Source organism: Anas platyrhynchos, chromosome 17 (genome assembly GCF_047663525.1).
Source record: "Anas platyrhynchos isolate ZD024472 breed Pekin duck chromosome 17, IASCAAS_PekinDuck_T2T, whole genome shotgun sequence".
NCBI lineage: Eukaryota > Metazoa > Chordata > Aves > Anseriformes > Anatidae > Anas > Anas platyrhynchos.
The window spans coordinates 1945128-1964265 of NC_092603.1; the positions used below are offsets into that span (position 1 = coordinate 1945128).

Here is a 19138-nt window from a genome sequence, read left to right on the forward strand (position 1 = left end):
ACAGTTTCACGCCCTTCGTCTGCTGCGGTGCCCACAGCTGCACGCAGTGCTCGAGGCGAGGCCGCAGCAGGCCGAGCAGAGCGGGATGATCCCTTCCCTCGGCCGGCCAACAGTGCCGTGCCTGAGGCACCCCAGGGCACGCTTTGCCCTTTGGGGTCCCATGCCATGGCCCCCCCACACCCGCTAATCTTGGTGAGACACTGTAGGAGTGCGTGACCCTCTGCCCTGTGCCCAGAACTCTTCACAGACACCAGTGGGGCTTGTGGAGCATCTTTATTGTCAGCACCATGACATTGGGTCTGAGATGGGGCCAACCGGGAGCCACCGGTGCCAGGAGGTGTCCGTCTGGGGGTCCTCAGATGCTGCCTGGGGAAGGGGGGGACACACAGGGTGAGAGATGGGGAAATTTGCCCCTCACTGATGTGGACGGGGATGGGGACACCGTTACCTGCGGGGTAGTTGTCTCCAGGGAGGGGGGTGTAACCTGCGGGGGAGAGAAGAGGAGTGAGCAGAGTCCTCGACGCCCTTGACCACGGCCCCGGTTCTCCCCGGACACTCACCCGGGGCGGGAGGACTGGCCCTGAAGCGGTAGATGCCGGCGAGAAATAAGCCAAGTCCCAGCACCATCAGCACGGTGGCCACCGCCACCAGTATCATCACCTCCGGCATCAGTCCGGGACCTGTGGGGACACGGCCGGGTGAGTGGCAGCAAGGTGCCAAGACCGCCGGCCTCCGGGTGCGGTCCTGCGCCTCTCCACTCACTCCAGTCCTCCAGGAGAGGCTCCTGCAGGCTGACGTGCTGCACCGAGCACATGTAGGTGTCGCCTGCCACCGGGGCCACCAGCAGGGACACCTTGCTCTGGTAGCTCCAGTCGCCATTGGGGATGGCGGAGATGGGGTTGTAGTCGTCGGGCTCCACGATGTCCCCGTTGTGCAGCCAGATGACGGTCACCTCGGGGGGTAGAAGCCCCAGATGTGGCAGCTGAGGCAGACGGGCACACGGGCGTTCCCCATCTCCGCGGGGATGATGCGGACTTGGGGCTGCACTGGAGCAGGGATGGGGATGGGGGTCAGTGGTGGGCGAGCCCCTTTTCCCTGCCCTATGCAACGTCCTCACGCAATGTTGTGCAATGCTCTCGTGCAAAGCTCCACACAACTTCCCCATGCCACTTCCCCATGCAACGCCCTGTGCAAGCTCTAGGCCTTGTCCTGTGTGATATCACGTGTGATATCCCCATGCGATGCCCTGTGCAACACCCCTGTGCCACACCCTGCAAGAGGCATTGCTCTGTGCAACATCCCCTTGCAATGCCCAATGCAATGTGCTGTGCAGTGCTCCGTGCAACATCCCCCTGTGATGTTCTCACGCAGCGTGCTCTGCAACATCCCCATGCAATGCCCGGTGCAACATCTCCTTGCAACATGCTCTACAACACCTCTGGGTAACTACTGGGGCAGCAGATTGGGGGCTGCGCTGGAGCAGGGATGGGGATGGGGTCAGTGGTGGGCGAGCCCCTTTTTCCTGCTCTGTACAATGTCCCCACGGAATGTTCCGTGCAACGCTCCCATGCAACACTCCTGTACAAAGCTCTAGGCATTATCCCACGCGATGTCAGGTGTGACATACCCATGCGATGCCCTGTGCAACGCCCTTGTGCCACACCCTGCAAGAGGCATGGCTATCTGCAACATCCCCTTGCAAAGGGCAATGTAATGCGCTGTGCAGTGCTGTGTGCAACATCCCCCTGCGACATCCTCACGCAGTGTGCTCTGCAACACCCCCATGCAATGCCTGGTGCAAGTGCAACATCTTGCCGAGGTGATCAGCTCCAGAGCAAACCCTTTCTGCAGCAGAGCAGGGGATCGGACAGGCAGGGCTATATTTTTCTAGCATCAAGCCCACTTGTGGGAGATGCCAGGACCCAGCAGCCCTTACCACAGAGGATGACAAGGCTTTGGCAGAGCCAGCAGGGCCCCCTCCTTGGCAGTTCAAAAGCTGCCCCTGGGGAGCAAGACAACCAGGAACGCAGCGATCCGGGAGGGCAAACAGGGCATGGCGCATCAGAAGGGAGTGGGAGGCAATTCATGCAGGCAGGGCAAGAAGGGAGGGCAGAGCGTTCCCCCCCGGACCATATGAACAACTCCTCTAAAGGCGGTCTACCACTAGCTAGGCTGCAATGGTCTCCACCAGGCACAGTGCTCTCTCTAGCAAGTCTATACACACCCAGACTGACTGCCCGCTCAAAAATGCACCAGTTCAGGTCTCTGGGTGCAGGGAGCGTCTGAGCCTCTTGCTGCCATCTGCGGGAGGCAGAGAGACTGTGTGTGTGTGAGGTGTGAGCAGGTGGATGACCTGGTCCACCTGGTGGCAGAACTCAAGGAGGAGGTGGAGAGGTTGAGGGCTATCAGGGAGTGTGAGCGGGAGATAGAGTGGTGGGGCAACTCCCTGCGGGGCCTGAAGGAGAAGTACCGGGGTGAGACACCCCAAATGGGGGTGGACCCCCTCCCCTGTCACTCTTGGGCAGAGGGAGGGGACCTAGGAGTTGAGGAAGAATGGAGACAGGTCCCTGCTCGACATCACAGGCGATGCCCTCCCCAAAAGGCCCCACCTTCCCAGGTGCCCTTCCACAACAGGTTTGGAGCTCTGGAGCTTGAGGGACCGGTAGCTGAGGAAGAGGTAGAAAGTGTAGCCAGGAGGATGCCTAGGGTGAGGAAGTCAACTCCATGCCTCAGGACTGCCTCCACCAGGACAGAAAGAAGGGAGATTGTTGTAGGCGACTCCCTTCTCAGGGGAACAAAGGGCCCTAATTGTCAGCCTGACCCTAGCTGTAGGGAAATCTGCTTCCTCCCAGGTGCCAGGGTCAAGGAAATTGCCAGAAAACTTCCCAACCTGGTTTGCCCCTCTGACCTACTATCCCCTTTGATAGTCCAGGCTGGCAGTGATGTCATTGAAGAGAGAAGCCTGAAGGCTATCAAACGGGACGTTAGGGGACTGGGGCGGTTAGTGGATGGAGCGGGAGTACAGGTGGAGCAGATCTCCACACTGCAGCCCATGGAGGAGCCCCCAGTGCAGGAGGTGGATGGGGCCTGGAGGAGGCTGTGGCCCATGGAGAGCCCCCACAAGAGCAGGCCCCAGGCCAGAGCCACAGCCCATGGAGAGGAGCCCACGCAGGATCAGGAGGTCTGGGGGGAGCTGCCACCCATGGGTTACCCAGATTGGAACAGTTTGCTCCTGACAGATGTACCTCATACTACAGACCCATACTGGGGCAGTTGTTGGAGAGCTGCTGCCTATGGGAAGCCCATGTAGGATCAGTTTGGGAATGATGGCATCCCATGGGAGGAGTTGTTGACTCGGCTGAGGGTGGAAAGCCCTTGCAGGGAGATCTGGACAGATTGGAGGGCTGGACAATCACCAACCACATGAAGTTTAACAAAGGCAAGTGCCGGGTCCTGCACCTGGGACACAGTAACCCTGGCTATACGTGCAGACTGGGGGATGAGACACTGGAGAGCAGCCCTGCAGAGAGGGATCTGGGAGTTGTGGTTGACAGCAAGCTGCACATGAGCCAGCAGTGTGCCCTAGCAGCCAGGAGGGCCAACCGTATCCTGGGGTGCATCGAGCACAGCATCACTAGTTGGTCAAGGGAGGTGATTGTCCCACTCTGCTCTGAGCTCTTCGGCCTGACCTCGAGGACTCTGTGCAGTTCTGGCCACCACAGCACAAGAAGGACGTGAAACTATTGGAGAGTGTCCAGAGAAGGGCCACAGAGATGGTAAAGGGCCTTGAGGGGAAGATGTATGCATTCAGCCAGATCTCTTCATACTCTGGGATGAATCCCATCAGGCCCTATAGTCTTGTATGAATTCATCTGGAGCAGAAAATCCCACACAAATTCAGGGTTGTTGAGACTTTATCGTTCCTGCAGTCACTGTCCTCCAGCTAGGGCACCTGGAGTCACACAGCCCAGTATCAGTGTTGAAGGCAAAGGCAAAGAAAGCAATAAACATTTCTGTGAATGACCCTGTCTGACCACCCCCATCAAGTAACAGACCAATGCTTTCTCTCACCCTACTTTTCCTGTTAAGATAGTTTAAGAAAAAAAAAAAAAAAAAAAAAAAGCATTTTATTTCCCCTCACAGTACTGTCCAGCTTCAACTCAAATTGAGCTTTGGCCATAGGAATTTTCTCCATACAAAAGCAAACAGTACCTCTGTAGTCCTTCCATGTTGCCTGACTTCTCTTCCAGCAAACAGGAACTTTCCTCATCCACCTAAAATCTAGAAGAATGTCCCTGCCTATCTGAGACAATCTTATGCTATGCCTGCTTTACTGGAGCTGGGAGAGGCACTGGCACTTTGCCTTCAGCACCCTGGGCAAAGGTGGCAGCTCTGGGCTCGACACCCAGCTGTGTCCCATTCCCTGCAGCCTCCGATCATGCTCAGCTCTTCACTGCCATCTCTCCACATTTTCCCATTGCTCACAGTTTGATTCCTCCTTGCATGCGTGGAGATGAACGACCTTAGCCAGTGGCTTTCCCTGGAGGTCTGGAGAGGCCCCTGCTGGGGACAAGCACCTCGTGCTTACTAAAGGCAGTGGACTGGGCACCCAGCTGCAATGGGATGGTGGTGCCAGCCCTGCAGAGCTCCCCAGACATTGCCCCAGGGGCAGAGCTGTTCCAGCAGGGTTATTGCAGCCAGGAACAGGGCAAAGGTTGGGAAAGTTGGGCGGAGCCTTGTACCTTCTGCGGCTCTGCTGAGTGCTGTGAAGGGCATCTACCTGGACTAGGAGAAAAACACCTGGGGGGCCCCCTGTCCCCTGGGGGACCTCTCTCTCACATGGTGCTACCCTGGGGCTGCAGCCACCCCAGCTTCACCGGCCATGCCAGGGGCCTCCTGACTTCCCTTGTCACTCTGCTCCTCCTCCGCCTGGGCTCAGGTAGGATCCTGAGAGGCTGCTGGGGGCTCTCCCCCCTGTGCATGCAGACTTGCTGCTGTGGGGCAGGGGAGAGGCTGTGGGACAGGGGGGACCCGAGCCCACAGCTCGCCCACGCTGGGTTTCACTTTCACTTTGGTTCACGCAATATGGCTGCTGCCTTGCCTGCCCTTTCTGTGTCTCCTTCACCCGCCCAAATGCTGCAGAGAGGGCTCCCACTCCCAGCACACCTCCTTCTCCTGCACGTCCTCCCTCTCCCTCTCCTGTTTCCCTGGTGGTTTCCCACAATACACAGGGGACGCAGCACGCACCAACTCATACACAGCTCGCTTTTTGTCACTCACTGACCCTAAATTTATGATAGCAAAATCTCACCACCTCTTTGTGCCCTTCTCCATTGCCCAGCCCAGCTCAGAGTGGAGGGACCAGGACACCCTCTCACTGCCACCGTGGGGCAGGATGTCGTGCTGTCCTGCCACTTGTCCCCTCAACGCGATGCTCGCACCTTGGAGGTCAGGTGGATCCAGGACCATATCTCTGAGACAGTGCACCACTACCACAATGGAGAGGACCTGTACAGGGAGCAGATGGAGGCATATGCCGGGAGGACAGAGTTGGTCAGAGACGGTCTCTCTGCTGGAAGCCTGGACTTGCGAATCACAGGACTGAGACCCTCTGATGATGGCCAGTACTTCTGCACTTTGGGAGATGCTGATGCTTATGCTGAAGCTATTGTGGATCTGGAGGTGTCAGGTTAGTGGCTGGGGTGATGCTGCCAGGGCAGAGTTTACGTGTCCTTTGAATGTTTCAGCTGTTTCACAGCATGGAGCATGCCCATGGATGTGGAGGTAATATCTGGGGAGAGAGCTGCCTGTATAGTTTTGTCAGTTTTCACTGGTGTCATTGAAGACAATAATTATAATATTGTGAGGGCACTGGGCACAGGCTGCTGAGCAGCACCTTCAGCTGTGTCAGCAATGGGACTAAACAGCACACAGGGAGAATTGCAGAATCCTCTGAGCAGCTGGACGTCTGCTTTACTTTTGCTTTCTGTGCTGGGGGAGACCTGAGACATTGCCTGGAAGTCTTGGGGCTTCTTGAACCAGCACAGCTTGGTGCAGAGATGCTGCCTGGAGGTGCTGAAGCTCAGCACTTGGTTTTTCTGGGCAATTTCAAGCCACTGGAATTGTGCAGCCTTGCTCTCTGGGTCCGGTACATAGGAGGGTGTTTTTGGGTGAGGGTGGGTCCATGTAGCACCCAGTCCCAGAGACCCTTGGACCATGACTGGTCTGGGCTGTGTCTGACATGGGAGCAGATGGGGTCTTTGCCTTGGAACTGAATCCCTCCCCAAGTCAGTCCCCAGGGACATTTTTATTGACCTTCTTGGTAACTGGGGCAACGTTTGACTGCTTAAATTTAAAGACCAAAGAACCCTTGAGATAGAATTTGGAAAGGTCTCGACATGACATTATGCAGCTCTGCATTGTCCCAATGCTCACTGTTTGATTCCTCCTTAGATGGGTGGAGATGAATGAGCCTAGACAGTGGCTTTCACTCGAGCTCTGGAGAGGCCCCTGTTGGGGACAAGCCCCTCTTACTTGCTGAAGGTGTTTGACTGGGCACGCAGCTGCAGTGGAATGGTGGTGCTGACACACAGAAAAGACTCCACAACCATAAGGTTTTAAAGTAGGTATACATTTTTGCGGTACACCAGGCACATTGGGAATTGATTCCCTCAAAAAGAGCACTGTTACATATTACATGAGCTCTAATACATATTCATTATTTTCCCCTGTCCTGGTTTCAGATAGGCTAGAGTTAATTTTCCTCCTAGTAGCTGGTAGGGTGCTATGTTTTCTATTAGGATGTGAAGAGTGCTGATAACATGCTGATGTTTTAATTGTTGCAGAGCAGTGCTTACACCAAGCCAAGGATGTTTCAGCTTCTCGCTCTGTCCTGCCAGAGTGCAGGCTAGGGGTGCATCAGGAGCTGGGAGGGGACAGACCCAGGACAGATAACCCCAACTGGTCAAAGGGGTATTCCGTATCATTTCGGATCATGCTAAACAATCTGTAGGGGTGGCTAGCTGGGGGGGGTGGGAGCAGACTGCTCGGGGTTAGGCTGGGCATCGGTCAGTGGGTGGTGAGCATTGTGCATCATTTGTTTCATACACACTGTTAGTAGTAGTACTATTATTATTCTTGTTGTTGTTACTATTATTTTCCTGTCTTAATAAACTGCCTTTATCTCAATCCACAGGCTTCACTTCACGGTTCTCTCCGTGATCCCAGAGAAGGAGGGTGGAGAATGAGCAAACGGCTGTGTGGTGTTTAGCTGCCAGCCAGGTTAAACCACAACATCTCGGAAAAGGCGGACCTCTTCCAAGTGCTCATTTCCATAATATTACCTTTGTTGGACAGTATTGAGGAGTTTTATGCTTAACTTTGCCTTCCTTCCTGCCAACAAGTTGTTCATCCCTCCCTAACAACATGTTTGTCCTTCCCTCACCGTTGGCCTTGAGCTATATCTTCCTTTTTACGTCTGTTTCTCATAAGGTTCTCATCTCCATCCCCGACAATTGGGATATTTTAAGGTTCTCTACAGCATCCCCAATATTCAGGATATTTTGCCATATATGTAGCTAAATATTAATTCAGATCACTTTTAGCATCTTCCGCATCTCAGTGCCAGGCATGCAGAACTCAACAGACACTTGTCCCCACTGCTTCAGGACCACAGCTCCTCCTAGACGATTACTGCAACCAGGATGCAGGAAAAGGCTTGGGAAGTTGGGCGTAGCCCTGTGTTTCCTGCAGCATGGCTGGGTGCTGTGAGGGACCTCTCTCTTTTGGTGGGGCTCCCTTGGAGAAGAACACCTGCAGGGGCCATCTGCCCCCTGGAAAACCTCTCACTCAGATGGGGCTCCCCTGGGGCTGCGGCACCCCCAGTCTCACCAGGCATGCCAGGAGCCTCCTGACTTCCCTCATCACTCTGCTCCTCCTACAGCTGGGCTCAGGTAGGATCCTGCAGGGCTGCTGGGGGCTCACCCCTTTGTCTTATAGACGTGCTGCTGTGGGGCAGGGGAGCGGCTGTGGGGCAGGGGGGACCCGAGCCCACAGCTCGCCCGTGCTGGGTTTCTCTTTCACTTTGGTTCGTTCACACAATATGGCTGCTGCCTTGCCTGCCCTTTCTGTGTCTCCTTCACCCGCCCGAATGCTGCAGAGAGGGCTCCCACTCCCAGCACACCTCCTTCTCCTATACATCCTCCCTCTCCCTCTCCTGTTTCCCCGCTGGTTTCCCATGGGACACGGGGGATGCATCATGCACCAACTCACGCACAGCTTGACCTTTGACACTCACTTCCCCTAAATTTACAATGGCAAAATCTTACCTCCTCTCTGTGCCCTTCTCCATTGCCCTGTGTGAGAAACATCTCAAATAATTTTCTTCAGACAGAATCTTCTCTGAAGCTATTTTATTCACAATTGCAATGGTCCCATCAATCAGGAGCACATTTTGGTAAACAAATCCTAACCTTTTATTCCCTATTACCCGACGCCTGATCACCTCCCCTGTTTCCTCTTTGGCTGAGTACTACAGGTTCACAAGCTACTCGACGATCCTCTATACCATATAGGTACGATTTTTCTTTTCTTTTCTTTTTTTTTTTTACAACCCTTTAATTTCTCCTTTCTTACGTTTTGAGAACTTTTGATCTTTATTCTCCTGTTCTTGCAATGCTCATCCTGTTTTCCTCAAGCTTCCACCTTATTTTGGAACAGTGACGCCTTCTACGGTCCACTTATCTACTTAGCATTTCTCCTTATTATGACTACACAATTACCTTGGAATACAGAAAAATAATTCTCTGCTGCAAAAATAGAACTTTGTTTCTCACAGTTCCCGCCTCTTCTTTTCTTACTCCTATTGTTGTTTTTGCACTTCTTCACATACCACACTCAACTTTTTCCAACATTAAGGTGCAATAGTCTTCTTCAGATGTCACGGGGGATGATACATATACAATGTCATTATTTTACAATAACAACAAATAGTTGTTTGAGCCAATTCCATGCAGCCAATCATGAAATTAGTTTCTCCCAAATGTTTCTAAATCCCCAGGAAATGTCATTTTGAGTTACTCTATGTAGGATCTTGTGTTTTTTTGTTTGTTTGTTTGTTTGCTTGTTTTGGTTTGTTTTGGTTTTGGTTTTCCCAAATAATTTTTTCGATCAGTGAAATTCATCCCATTTGATCTACATATATACATAAACTAGTATTAATTACAGGGCATGTTCCTCCTTATGAGGATATTAATAAATCTAATACTATTTGATTCTAGAGTACTATTTTTGCAAACTTTATCTTATTTTCTAGATCTTCAATATTTTTACAATATTTTTGTGTTTTGAGATGTTTACAATAGCTTTTTCTAATTCACTCACCCTTAACCAAGGCAAAAAAACACCTTGCAAAACTGTAAAATGCTAGGGAGTTTTACTAAAGGATTATCTGGAGTCCACTTAATTCTGCATGTGGTCTCAAGGGGGCTTTGGCTTTGTGGGTCTTCAATAATAGTTACATTTGGAATTATTGCCTCCAGGGTGCAAGCTCCCTTCCATCCTAGGGGCAACACCTTCCTAGCTTTATTGCCATACAGCCAGTACCACCCTTTGCCATTCAGGACAGGCCATCTGCTTACAGGATTCTCATGTTGCATCTGGTGTACATTATGCATATTAGCATTCCCGTTGTTACTATATTTGGTACAGTACGGATGATTCCCTACTTCATGGATATTTCCACACACAGGGTCAGTACTATTGCCCCCTGAGTTTCTACCAATATTGTTTAAAAGGCACCTTTGGTAACACAGCATATTGTAGCCAGGGTTACATGTAGGGAACTCAACTTCAAAATCTATTCCTTCCCAGGACTGTGTATGATCTGTCCCTTTTAGAAATCTAGAGATTCCAGACACAGTTGCTGCTGGAAATAGTAATCAGGGACAAGGCCTTTCCAGTCTTTCTAGGCATCTGGGTGCAAATCCAACAATTATTTTGAGATGGAACTCAAGAGATGTTCTGGATTAATTGGGAATGCTGATTTTTCCCTCCATACTATCACTAATCCATTGAGAATAGCTATTACTAAGATAAACTCAAAATACATCATTACTATGTATATATACACACCCCTAAAATAATAAAGAAATAATAAGTAAGAAAAACAATAGAAATCACATACTAATAAGGATTCTTCTGGTGGGGATTAAATACCCTTCTTTCTCCTACTTCCAGGGAGTGTTCCCTGGAAACACTCCAATTCTGTGTAATTCAATCCCTTTTACTCATTAATTCATTACGAATTCTTCTAAGGAGAAGTTAAAGATTTACAATAAACAGTTTCAACAGTTTTAACCTGGAAAGTCTTTGTTAATGCAGTCTCTCTGGTATCAGAGTTAACTGATGCTTTTACCCAGATATGAGTCCACCCTTTCTCAGGTGTTCTTACTGTCATTTCAATAGTCAGGAGCACTTGGAACAGTCCATCCCACTCAGGTTGCAGTTTCAGTTCTCTCCATATTCACATCAGAACCCAAGCTCCTTCTCAAAATGGTTGGATCGGAGCTTCCAAGGGTAGGGCTTGAGCTAACAGTCCACGGCTTCCAGAAAGAAGAAGGATGCCAAGGAATGTGAAATTTCCAGTTAATTCCTACAGTCCATATTAGCCCTTGCAATATTTCTGACATAAAGTGATTTCCTTGATCAGAGTCAATATTTTCAACAATTCCATACCTGGGAGTTATTTGTTCCAGAATTACTTTAGTTACTATGTTCACAGTAGCAGATACTTTAGGGAAAGCTTCCACCCACCCTGACAAATGATCTACCAAGACTAGTAATATCTACCTGCTCTAAGGAGTTCTGTAAAATCCTCCTGTACATTTTGGAAGCATTGAACTCCCGGTTCTTGCCCCTTCGGGCTGACTCTTTTAAATTCCTATTTCCCTAATAGTTGTTCAGCCAGAGTATATGTATTCCTACAAATAATTATTTCCATAGCACAGCGCCACATATTCCTTGAATTCCCCAATGACATTCTTGATATAAAACAGTTAATATTTGCCTCAATAGCACTTTATTCAGCATTTCGCTCCCATCAGGGAGTTTCTGTTTTCCTTTGGACTTCGTGACTCCTATTTCCTTAAAAACCTCTTTCTCTTAAAACGGTTCAGTTTGGGGTAGCTTAACAACTCCCTCAATCCTCTCTGGAGTTATTTTTCATTCCCCCTCAGACACTAGATGCCCTAAATATTTGACTTCTCTTTCTACAAATTTTAATTTATTTTCCATTACTTTCAAGCCCTGTTTTCCCAGAAAGTTGAATAGCTTGTTAGGGGCTTCCTTCACAACTGTTTCTCCTGTCCTGACAATAAAAGATCATCCACATAACACCTTCTTCGGAGGTTGGAAGTACTCTGGAATTTCTTCTAGAACTTGCCCAAATAAATTGGTGGCCCTGTAAACCCGTGAGGTAAGATTGTCTCTCTGTATTGCTGCTTCTGCCCCATTTCAGAGTCTTTCTACTCAAAGTCAAACATATCTTTGCTCTCAGGGTATGAGAGCATCCCCATAATAATACCATTATTCCAGTCTAACAATTTACTATTTGAATGCCCAATTTCATGATCAAATTCTTTCCCAACAAGTTAGTCCCTGCCTCAGGTGCATACAATAGTTGCCCCTGTGAAAAGAATTCAGCAGCTGCCCCAAGCTAGATAAGGGCCAGTTTCAGCAGGCTCCAAAGGGGCTTCCTCTGCCCAGAGCCAAGCCACGAGCAATGCAGTTTAAATCTCTATGAGAGCACACCCAAGAAAAGGAAAAAAAAAAACTGCTGCACAACAGCAGCTGGGAGAGTGAGGAGTGAGAAACCTCGCTGCAGACACCAAGGTCAGTACAGAGGAGGGGGAGTGCAGTACAGAGGTCCTTGTCTCCACTCATCTGGGTGCTGTGAGGGACCTCTGTCTTTTGCGGTAGCTCCCTTGAAGAAGAACCCTTCAGGGACCGCCTGCCCCCTGAGGGACCTCCATCTGAGATGGGGCTCCCCTGGGGCTGCGGCTACCCCAGCCTCACCGCCAAGCCAGGGGCCTCCTGACTTCTCTCGTCACTCTGCTCCTCCTCCGGCTGGGCTCAGGTAGGATCCTGTGGGGTTGCTGGGGGCTCTCCCCCCTGTGCATGCAGACTTGCTGCTGTGGGGCAGGGGAGTGGCCCTGGGGAAGAGGAGACCCAAGCCACCAGCTCAGCCTATGCTGGGATTCACTTTCACTTTGGTTCTTTCACACAACACAGGCGCGGTCTTGGCTTCCCTTTCTGGCTCTTCTTCTCCTGCCTGAATGCTGCAAAGAGGGCTCCCACTCCCAGCACACCTCCTTCTCCTGCACGTTCTCCCTCACCCTCTCCTCTTTCCCTGGTGGTTTCCCATGGGACACGGGGGACGGAGCACGCACCAACTCATGCACAGCTCGCCCTTTATCAATCACTGCACATAAAATTACGATTCCAAAATCTCACCTCCTCTCTGTGCCCTTCTCCATTGCCCAGCCCAGCTCACAGTGGTGGGACCAGGACACCCTCTCACTGCCACCGTGGGGCAGGATGTCGTGCTGCCCTGCCACTTGTCCCCTCTCCGGGATGCTCACAGCTTGGAGGTCAGGTGGATTCGGCACAGGTTATCTGAGACAGTGCACCACTACCACAATGGAGAGGACCTGTATGGAGAACAGATGGGGGCATATGCCGGGAGGACAGAGTTGGTCAGAGATGGTCTCTCTGCTGGAAGCCTGGACTTGCGAATCACGGGGCTGAGACCCTCTGATGATGGCCAGTACTTTTGCACTGTGGAAGATGCTGATGCTTATGCCGAAGCTATTGTGGATCTGGAGGTGTCAGGTTAGTGGCTGGGGTGATGCTGCCAGGGCAAAGTTTATGTGTCCTTTGAATGTTTCAGCTGTTTCACAGCATGGAGCATGCCCATGGATGTGGAGGTAATATTTGGGGAGAGAGCTCCCTGGAGACTTTTGTCAGTTTTCACTGGTGTCCTTGAAGACAATAATCATAATATTGTGAGGGCACTGGGCACAGGCTGCTGAGCAGCACCTTCAGCTGTGTCAGCAATGGGATCAAACAGCACATAGGGAGTCACAGAGTCCTCTGAGCAGGCAGACGTCTGCTTTACTTTTGCTTTCAGCGCTGGGGGAGAACTGAGACGTTGTCAGGAAGTCTTGGGGCTTCTTGACCCAGCACGGCTTGGTGCAGAGATGCTGTCTGGAGGTGCTGAAGTTCAGCACCTGGGTTTCGTGGGCAATTTGGAACCACTGGCTTTATGCAGCCCTGCTCTCTGGATTTTGCATCTCGTCCTTCAGCCCCTGGGGCCGTTGCTGTGATGGACTGTGTCTGGCATGGGAGCAGATGGGGTCTTTGCCTTGGAACTGAATCCCTCCCCAAGGCAAGCCCCAGCCACACGCTCTTCCCCCAGCCACAGGCGCTGACCCCCACCTCTCCCTGGGTGGCTACGAGGCCGGAGGCGTCCGGGTGCTGTGTCGATCGGCCGGCTGGTACCCGCTGCCGCAGCTGCTGTGGAGGGATGCTCGCGGGCAGCACCTGCCCTCAGTCTCCCAGACACATTCCCAGGACCAGGAGGGGCTCTTTGAAATCGAAGGTGCCGTCATCGTGATCGGGAGCGTGGAGGGGCCCTTGACCTGCGTGGTCAGGAACAGCCGCATCCAGCAGGAGTGGGAATCATCCCTGCACATCGCAGGTACAAATGGCACAGCCAGGGTGAGGTGTTCCTGGCCCCTGCACTTGTCCCAACCCAGGAGAAGTCTGGGTCTTGCTCTTCCACCTGCGCACATGGAAATGCAGCCCCTTTCCTGCTGCCTTTTCTCAGCTCCCTTCTTCCACAACGCCCAGCCCTGGATGGTGGCTCTGTCTCTGGTCCTGGTGCTTTTGGCTGTGTCCATTGGCCTCGGTGTTTATCTCTTTCGAAAGCAAGGTAAGCTGGCAGCGCAGGGATGGAGCGGAGGGAGGTGTTCTGCAGGGTCCCCCCTGGGTCTGGAGTGGGGCTGAGCCCTGGCCCAGGGAGGTGCATAGGAGGAGGAAGGGAATGTTCTCCTGGGGATGCCAAAGGCCTTAGGATGCTCTTGGGTGGGAGGCCAGGGAGCATGGCTGCAGCGTGGGGCTGGTGGCAAGGCGCAGCCCCCCTCCACATGCTCCCACCCAGCAACCAAGCTGCTCTGCTCACCACCTCTTCCTCCGCCTTTGCTTTTCAGCAGCACAGAGCCAAGAGCTGGGTGAGTCCTTGCAGTCCCTGCCCCCAGCCCCTGGGGAAGTGGTGTCTGTGTGGGAGGGCCTGGGCTGGGTGGGCTCTGGGGGCTTGTGTGCTGGTGGCTTGGGGGTGCTGGAGGAGCAGCTGGAGCCTGGGGTGGGAGTGGGGAGTGCTGGGGCTGGGGCTGCCCTGGGCACGGGACACGGCCGGGATGGCTGAAAGGAACGGGGATCAAGGTGAGGACAGGGAGCGAGCTGCGGGGCTGCCCCGCTCTGCACTGATGCTTCTGGGACAGGGACGTCCTCCACCCGTCCCCATTCACTTCCCCTTGTGTTTTGGTGGCACGGTGCAGAGAGCTGCACAAGTGTCTGTCCTTACTGCTACAAGTCTTGCAAAAAGCTGGGCCTAGTTCTTTGTTAATCTGGTCCCTCTCAATCTGAGAGCAAGACTGTCTGTGCCCACTCACAAGGGCAAAGAGATTTGGGGTAAAGCCATAGAAATAACCAAGGAATTTGAAGCACTCCTCTCTGAACATGCATTGCTTTTGCTTTCCTTTTCTAGTGAGAAAAGACGCAATGATCGGTAAGATTCCCTTCATAAACCCAAGGACTTGGCACCTTTCCATGGCAGCAGCCATGGGCTGAGCAGCTCCCACTCTCATCATGCCTTGCTTTACTCTTCCTTTACCAGTGGAACAAGCTGCAGAGCTGGGTGAGTGTCACAGAGCCTGGCCTGCATGATATCTCAGGGCTGGCCCCTCACCCTGCCCACACCCACTGGCCACCAGCCGTGGGCTGTGACCAGCTCTCCCCTCTCCTTCCAGCATGGAGAAAGTTCCTGCTGCCTGAAAATACAGGTAGGTGTGCACTGGGTTGCCCTCTGAGGTGCTTCTCCTGCCCCTGGTGGGGCATGTTCAGGAGCCAAGAGGTGCCCCATCTCCTGCCCCGTGGGGCAGCTCCTTGCCCCGAGCTGGGGAAAGCCTGCCCAGGGCTGAGCTCTGCCCCTGATGGCCTGGCTCCTTCTGTCCCTGCAGCGAAGGTGACCCTGGATCCACACACAGCTCATCCCCTGCTTGTTGTGTCTCAGGACAACAGCAGTGTGAGACGGGAAAGTGAACGGCAGCAGGTTCCTGACACACCAGAGAGATTTGACACTAGTTTCTGTGTGCTGGGCCATAAGGACTTCAGAGAGGGGAGGCACTGCTGGTTGGTAGAGGTGGAGGGAAAGCGGCTAAAGGATTCTTGGTGGGCTGTGGGGGTGACCAGGGCATCTGTGGAGAGGAAGGGGAAAATTAACATGAGCCCTAGAGAAGGGATCTGGGCTGTGGAATACTATAATGATCATCTCAAGTCTCTCACATCTCCTCCCACCCCCTTGTCCCTGTCCCCTGTCCCCACAAGGATCTGGGTCTGTCTGGACTGTACCCAGGGGCAGGTGACTTTTATCAACGCTGACAACGGGGTCCAGATCTTCACTTTCACAGCAGTCTTCTTCAATGGGGAGAGCATCCGCCCCTGGTTCCTGTTGTGGACACGGGAAATTCAGCTGTGCCTGAGGGACAGCACACCACCAACCCCAAAACGAGCCCTGGGGACATCCTGCCCTTCTCCAGACACTCCTGCATCACCTATCCTTGGTTCTGCAGGAGCAGCACAGGAATGAGGGGCAGTGGGGTCAGGGGCTCTCCTTTATTCCTCCCTGCTGCTGGGGGAAGGCTGGGATTCTAAAACCAGGGGCCAGGCCCCTTGCAGCCCCTGGGCTCTGCCCTGCACGTGGCTCCTGTGCTGGGGCACAAGCTCTGCTGGCACCCACGGGTCTCCCCCTGCCTCTGAGCCCCAGCGGGCAGCACAGGGACTGCAGCAGCTCTCCACGCTCCTCTCCCCTCTGCTTGCAGTCCCCAGGGCAAGGGATGTCGTCACCGTGTGTTGCGGGCCATTGCAGGCCACCTTTGCCTCCTAGGTTGGGGTTGATCCTTGCTCTGTGCCTGGTGCTGAGCATGAGCAGCCTGTGGGGGCTCTGTGTTCCCTCTTCTGGAGTATATGTACCCAAGGCCCAGCAGCAGCAGGACTGTGGCAAATAAAGTTTTTGCACAGGAAGATGGAGTCTGGCAGTGGCATTTCCTGGGTGCTTTGTGTCCTGAGGCCTTGCTGCCTGGGAAGGTGTCTTGCAGAAGACCGTCTCCTCACACGCCTTGCCCTGCAGAGCCTTCGCCGTCCTCGTAGCCCTCCGTTGGAGGCTCTCGCACAGTTTCACGCCCTTCGTCTGCTGCGGTGCACACAGCTGCATGCAGTGCTCGAGGCGAGGCCGCAGCAAGCTGGGCAGAGTGGGACGATCCCTTCCCTCGGCCGGCCAGCAGTGCCGTGCCTGAGGCACCCCAGGGCGCGCTTGGCCCTTTGGGGTCCCAAGCCATGGCCCCCACACACCCGCTCCTCTTGGTGAGACACCGTAGGACTGTGTGAGCCTCTGCCATCTTCCCAGAACACTGCAGAGACACCAGCAGGGCTTGTGGAGCATCTTTATTGTCAGCACCACGACATCGGGTCTGAGATGGGGCCAACCGGGAGTCGCCGGTGCCAGGAGGTGTCCGTCTGGGGGTCCTCAGATGCTGCCTAGAGAAAGGGGGGACACAAAGGGGAAAAGATGGGATGATTTGCCCCTTGCCAATGGGGACGGGGATAGGGACACTGTTAACTGCAGGGTAGTTGTCTAAAGGGAGGGGAGTGTAACCTGCGGAGGGGGGAAGAGGAGTGAGCAGAGTCCTCGTCACCCTTGACCAGGGCCCCAGCTCTCCCCAGACACTCACACGGGGCAGGAGGCCTGGCCCTGAAGCGGTAGACACAGGCGAGAAAGAAGCCAAGTCCCAGCACGATCAGCATGGTGGCCACCACCACCAGTATCGTCACCTCTGGCATCAGTCCGGGACCTGCGGAGACACGGCCGGGTGAGTGGCAGCAAGGAGCCAAGACCGCCGGCCTCCGAGTGCGGTCCTGCACCTCTCCACTCACTCCAGTCCTCCAGGAGAGGCTCCTGCAGGCTGACGTGCTGCACCGAGCATGTGTAGGTGTCGCCTGCCACCAGGGCCACCAGCAGGGACAGCTGCGTCTGGTAGCTCCAGTCGCCATTGGGGATGGAGGAGATGGGGTTGTAGTCGTCGGGCTCCATGATGTCCCCGTTGTGCAGCCAGATGACGGTCACCTCAGGGGAGTAGAAGCCCCAGATGTGGCAGCTGAGGCGGACGGGCACACGGGCGTTCCCCGTCTCCGCGGGGATGATGCAGACTTGGGGCTGCACTGGAGCAGGGATGGGGATGGGGTCAGTGGTGGGCGAGCCCCTTTTCCCTGCCCTGTGCAATGTCCCCACGCAATGTTCTGTGCAACACTCCAGTGCAAGGCTTTCTACAGCAGAGCAGAGGATTGGACAGGCAGGGCTATGTTTTTTCGTTATCGAGCCCACTTGAGGGAGCCACCAGGACCTGGCAGCCTTCGCCATGGAGGCTGACGAGGCTTACGTGAAGCCAGCATGGACCCCTCCCTGAAGGTTCAGAAACAGCACCTGGGGAGTGCAAAGACGAGGAAAGCGGCGACCAGGGCGGGCAAACACAGCATGGCGCATCAGAAGGGAGTGGCACGGCAGTCCATGCAGGCACGGTGAGCAGGGAGGGCAGAGCGTTCCCCCCCCGCCCATACGAACACCTCCTCTAACGGCAGTCTACCACTAGCTAGGCTGCAATGGTCTCCACCAGGCACAGTGCTCTCTCTAGCAAGTCTGTACACACCCAGACTGACTGCCTGCTCAAAAATGCACCAGTTCAGGTCTCTGGGTGCAGGGAGCGTCTGAGCCTCTTGCTGCCATCTGCAGGAGGCAGAGAGACTGTGTGTGTGTGAGGTGTGAGCAGGTGGATGACCTGGTCCACCTGGTGGCAGAACTCAAGGAGGAGGTGGAGAGGTTGAGGGCTATCAGGGAGTGTGAGCGGGAGACAGAGTGGTGGGGCAACTCCCTGCGGATCCTGAAGGAGAGGTACCAGGGTGAGACACCCCAAATGGGGGTGGACCCCCTCCCCTGTCGATTTTGGGCATAGGTAGGGGACCTAGGAGTTGAGGAGGAATGGAGACAGGTCACTGCTCGACATCGCAGGCGATGCCACCCTCTGCCGGCCCCACCTTCCCAGGTGCCCTTCCACAACAGGTTTGAGGCCCTGGAGCTTGAGAGACCAGTAGCTGAGGAAGAGGTAGAAAGTGTAGCCAGGAGGATGCCTAGGGTGAGGAAGTCAAATCCACGCCTCAGGACTGCCTCCACCAGGACAGAAAGAAGGGTGATTGTTGTAGGCGACTCCCTTCTCAGGGGAACAAAGGGCCCTAATTGTCAGCCTGACCCTACCCATAAAGAAGTGTGCTGCCTCCCTGGGACCAGGGTCAGAGACATTGCCAGAAAGCTTCCCAAACTCTTTGCCCCTCTGATTGCTATCCTCTTTTGACAGTGCAGGCTGGCAGTGATGACACTGAAGAGAGAAGCCTGAAGGCTGTCAAACAGGGCGTTAGGGGACTGTGCAGTTAGTGGATGGAGCGGGAGTACAGGTGGAGCAGATCTCCATGCAGCAGCCCGTGGAGGAGCCCCCAGTGCAGGAGGAGGAAGGGGCCTGGAGGAGGCTGTGGCCCATGGAGAGCCCCACAAATCCAGGCCCCAGGCAGGAGCTGCAGCCCATGGAGAGGAGCCCCCGCAGGATCAGGAGGTCTGGGGGGAGCTACCACCCGTGGGGGACCCAGACTGGAACAGTTTCCTCCTGACAGATGTACCTCATACTACAAACCCATACTGGGGCAGTTGTTGGAGAGCTGCTGCCTGTGGGAAACACATATAGGATCAGTTTTGGAAGGA

The 19138-nt window shown here is 53.9% G+C and overlaps 2 protein-coding genes and 1 pseudogene across 2 annotated transcripts; 2 read left to right on the forward strand and 1 right to left on the reverse strand.

The window, feature by feature from the left end:
* Positions 1 to 355: 355 nt before the first annotated feature.
* Positions 356 to 6218, reverse strand: LOC139998862 (HLA class II histocompatibility antigen, DM beta chain-like; annotated as a pseudogene).
* LOC139998902 (butyrophilin subfamily 3 member A2-like) lies at positions 5549 to 14283 on the forward strand. The gene is made up of 6 exons (XM_072024882.1): positions 5549 to 5689; positions 6454 to 6622; positions 7196 to 7952; positions 12541 to 12888; positions 13475 to 13756; positions 13886 to 14283. The coding sequence occupies exons 3-6, from the start codon at positions 7754 to 7756 to the stop codon at positions 14062 to 14064; spliced, it is 1008 nt and encodes a 335-aa protein (XP_071880983.1). The 5' UTR covers positions 5549 to 5689; positions 6454 to 6622; positions 7196 to 7753; the 3' UTR covers positions 14065 to 14283.
* Positions 14278 to 16359, forward strand: LOC139998915 (butyrophilin subfamily 1 member A1-like). Its single transcript, XM_072024948.1, has 5 exons — positions 14278 to 14288; positions 14825 to 14845; positions 14954 to 14974; positions 15087 to 15119; positions 15297 to 16359. The coding sequence occupies exons 2-5, from the start codon at positions 14839 to 14841 to the stop codon at positions 15923 to 15925; spliced, it is 690 nt and encodes a 229-aa protein (XP_071881049.1). The 5' UTR covers positions 14278 to 14288; positions 14825 to 14838; the 3' UTR covers positions 15926 to 16359.
* Positions 16360 to 19138: the final 2779 nt, after the last annotated feature.